The following is a 2906-nucleotide window of genomic DNA, read 5'->3' as shown; positions in this document are numbered from 1 at the left end:
CTGCTGCCGCTGCTCCTGAGGCCAAAGCAACATACGCTGCCGCCGCGGGGGAGGCTGCTGCTGCTGCTGCTGCAGATGCAGCGAGGTTTCGTGGGGGGTCAAGAGCGGCTGCTGCTGCTGCTGCTGCTGCTGCTGCTGCTGCTGCCGCTGCTGCTGCCGCTGCTGCAGTTGCTGCTGCCGCTGCTGCAGGTGCTGCTGCAGCTCCTCCCCGAACTCCTCCTCTATGAGGCTTAAAAGCTGCTGCTGTCGTTGTGTTTGCTGCTGCTCCTGCTGCAGCAACAGCTGCTGCTGCTGCTGCCACTCCTGTATAGTGCCACAGCCGCCAACCTGCTGCTGCTGCTGCTGCTGCTGCTGCTGCTGCTGTGCTGCACCCATGCGTCGAAAGCGCTTCCGCGGCCGCAGCAGCTGCTGCAGTGCTCTGGTTGTTTCTTCTTGCTGCTGCTGCTCCAGCTGCATTTGCTGCTGGTGCTGCTGCCGGTGCTGCTGCTGCCGCTGCTGGTGCTGCTGCAGCTGCTGCTGGTGCTGCTGCTGCTGCTGCTGCAGCTGCTGCTGCAGGCTTCGTTTCCTGCCCCCTCCCTCTCCCCTGATCCTCCGGTACTGCTGCTGCTGCTGCTGCTCGTGCTGCTGCTGCTGCAGCAGCAGCCTCTCTAGCTGCTCTCGCAGGTCCTGCAGGCTGCCGTTCTCTGCTGTTAGTTCTGCATGCTCCTGCTGCAGTAGTTGCTGCTGCTGCAGCAGCTGATACTGACGTCGTTGCTGCTGCTGCTGCAGCTGCATCCTTTGCTGTTTTATTTTTTCTTTTTTTTGTCTTTTTTTTTCTGTTTCTGCTGCTGTTGCTGCTGCCGTCATCAGCTGCAGCAGCAGCTTGAGCATGTTAGGGTTTCTTCTCGCTATTATTGCTGCTGCTTCTTCCCTCTGCTGCTGCTGCTGCTGCTGCTGCTGCTGCTGCTGCTGCTGCAGGGGACAGGAACATAGAGTACCCAGATCAGCAGCAAGGGCCCACAGCAGCTGCACAACCAACTGTCTCCTTTTGCATGCAGAGGAGAGACAAGCAATACCCACTATCTTTTTCTTTTTCTGCTGCTGCTGCTGCTGCTGCTGCTGCTGCAGCTGCTGCTGCAGGGGGTGGTGCTGCATGCGTATCTCAACACGAAGCACAGTGAGGTCTGCATGCATTGCTGCTGCTAGTCTTCTTGCTGCTGCAGCAGAGCAGCAGAAAGGAAACTCCTTAAATGCTGCAGCAGCAAAGTAAACACGAGCAGCAGCACGAAGACGAGAGGAGACAGCAACCATCTCTATTGCTTTTATACTCTCATCAGCAGCAGTCTCCTCCTCCTGCTGCTGCTCCTGCTGCTGCTGCTGCTGCTGCTGCTCCTCCTCCTCCTCCTGCTCCTGCTGCTGCTGCTGCTGCTGCTGCTGCTGGTGCTGCTGATGATGCGGATGCCGCTGGCGGGCTCGTCGACTGACCAGAGTTCCTTGCTGCTGCTGCTGCTGCTGCTGCTCCTCCTCCTCCTCCTCCTCCTCCTGCTGCTGCTGCTGCTGCTGCTGCTGCTGCTGTGTTTCGCGTTTACTTTTGCTGCTGGTGACGACCATATGATACTGTCTAACAGCTTGCTGCTGATGTGCTGCAGCAGCAGCAAAAGGGTTCGGGTGCTGCTGCATGTCTGCTGCTGCAGCAGGGGGCCAGAGCTCGACTATGTTTAGGAGAGCAGCAGCAGCAGCAGACTGCAGCAGCAGCAGCAACCAGTGGAAATATGTAGGGTCTATAAGGTCACCTATCTCTTTGTGTCTTTGTCTCCTCCTTGCCCCTACCTGCTGCAGCACATGCTGCGGTTGCTGCTGCTGCTGCAAGAAAAGTATAATTTGGTGCTGCTGCTCTCTCTCCTCGACTTGCTGCTGCTGCTGCAGCTGCTGCTGCACCCGCTGCTGCCTCTTTAATATATTTTCTTTCTCCTGCGGCAGCAGCAGCCGCAGCAGCAGCAGCACAATGTCTTTTGCTGCGCTGCTGCTGAGGGTAGTTATAAGAGTAAGCTCCCGCATGCATTTGCATGCATGCAGCAGCAGCCGCAGCTGCAGCAGCAGCAGCACCATCCTCTGTTCTGCTGTTCTTTCTCTATCCATTATATGAGAGAATAAAGTAGGCAATGCATGCAGCTGCTGCTGCAGCTGCTGCAGCAGCAACTCAGCTCTCTCTGCTGCTGCACTGACGCTCTTGCTGCTGCTCCTGCTGCTGCTCCTGCTGCTGCTCCTGCTCCTGCTCCTGCCCCTGCTGCTGCTGCTGCTGCTGCTGCTGCTGCTGCTGCTGCTGCTGCTGCTGCTGCTGCTTTTTATATGCGGCACAAGCTCTATTGCCTCTCTCTCTCCTATATATATTTTTGGTTTTATATAGCGGCCCCCCCCAAGGAGACAGGCTAAACTATATTCTGCTGCAGCAGCAAGCGCATGCAGTCCCTCAATATATTGTTGTTGTGTTTTGTCTCCTTTTTCTGTCTCTCTTTCTCTATTATATAAAGAAACAGAAGCATCAGCAGCAGCAGCAGCAGCAGCAGCAGCAGAGCATGAACAAAAAGAAGAGGAGAATGCTGCAGCAGGAGGCAAAAGAAAAGAAGATAAAGAACAAAAACGACAAAGAGAGGCGACAGATTGTCTCTTATCTGTCTCTGCATGCGTTTTTATAAAGCCCCAAAACGCATGCAGCAACACACAAGCTCTTTCTATTTTATTTATTTTTTTATTAAATACAGATAAAGGAGAATAAAAACTTTTTATATATCTCTCATCATCATCTGCACATTCTTTTATTATACATTTTATCTCCTCTATCACACCATCAGTATCTTCCTCTGCTGCTGCTGCTGCTGCTGCTGCTGCTGCTGCTGCTGCTGCAGCTGGGTCTTCATCTGCATAGA

The 2906-nt window shown here is 54.5% G+C and overlaps 1 protein-coding gene across 1 annotated transcript in view; it reads right to left on the bottom strand.

Moving 5' to 3' along the window:
• Positions 1-2118, bottom strand: part of EMH_0060340 (uncharacterized protein) — a gene marked incomplete at both ends in the record, with an annotated part of 2831 nt that extends 713 nt beyond the window's left edge. Inside the window, one exon of the mRNA XM_013497785.1 lies at positions 2-2118. Coding sequence (XP_013353239.1) covers positions 2-2118 — 2117 coding nt within the window. The remainder of the gene's footprint in view (position 1) is intronic.
• Between the last annotated feature and the right edge of the window lie 788 nt (positions 2119-2906).

Source organism: Eimeria mitis, genomic scaffold (genome assembly GCF_000499745.2).
Source record: "Eimeria mitis Houghton genomic scaffold, Emh_scaff2926, whole genome shotgun sequence".
NCBI lineage: Eukaryota > Apicomplexa > Conoidasida > Eucoccidiorida > Eimeriidae > Eimeria > Eimeria mitis.
The sequence above is the reverse complement of the archived record's forward strand: the minus strand, read 5'-3'. Positions and strand labels throughout refer to the sequence as shown.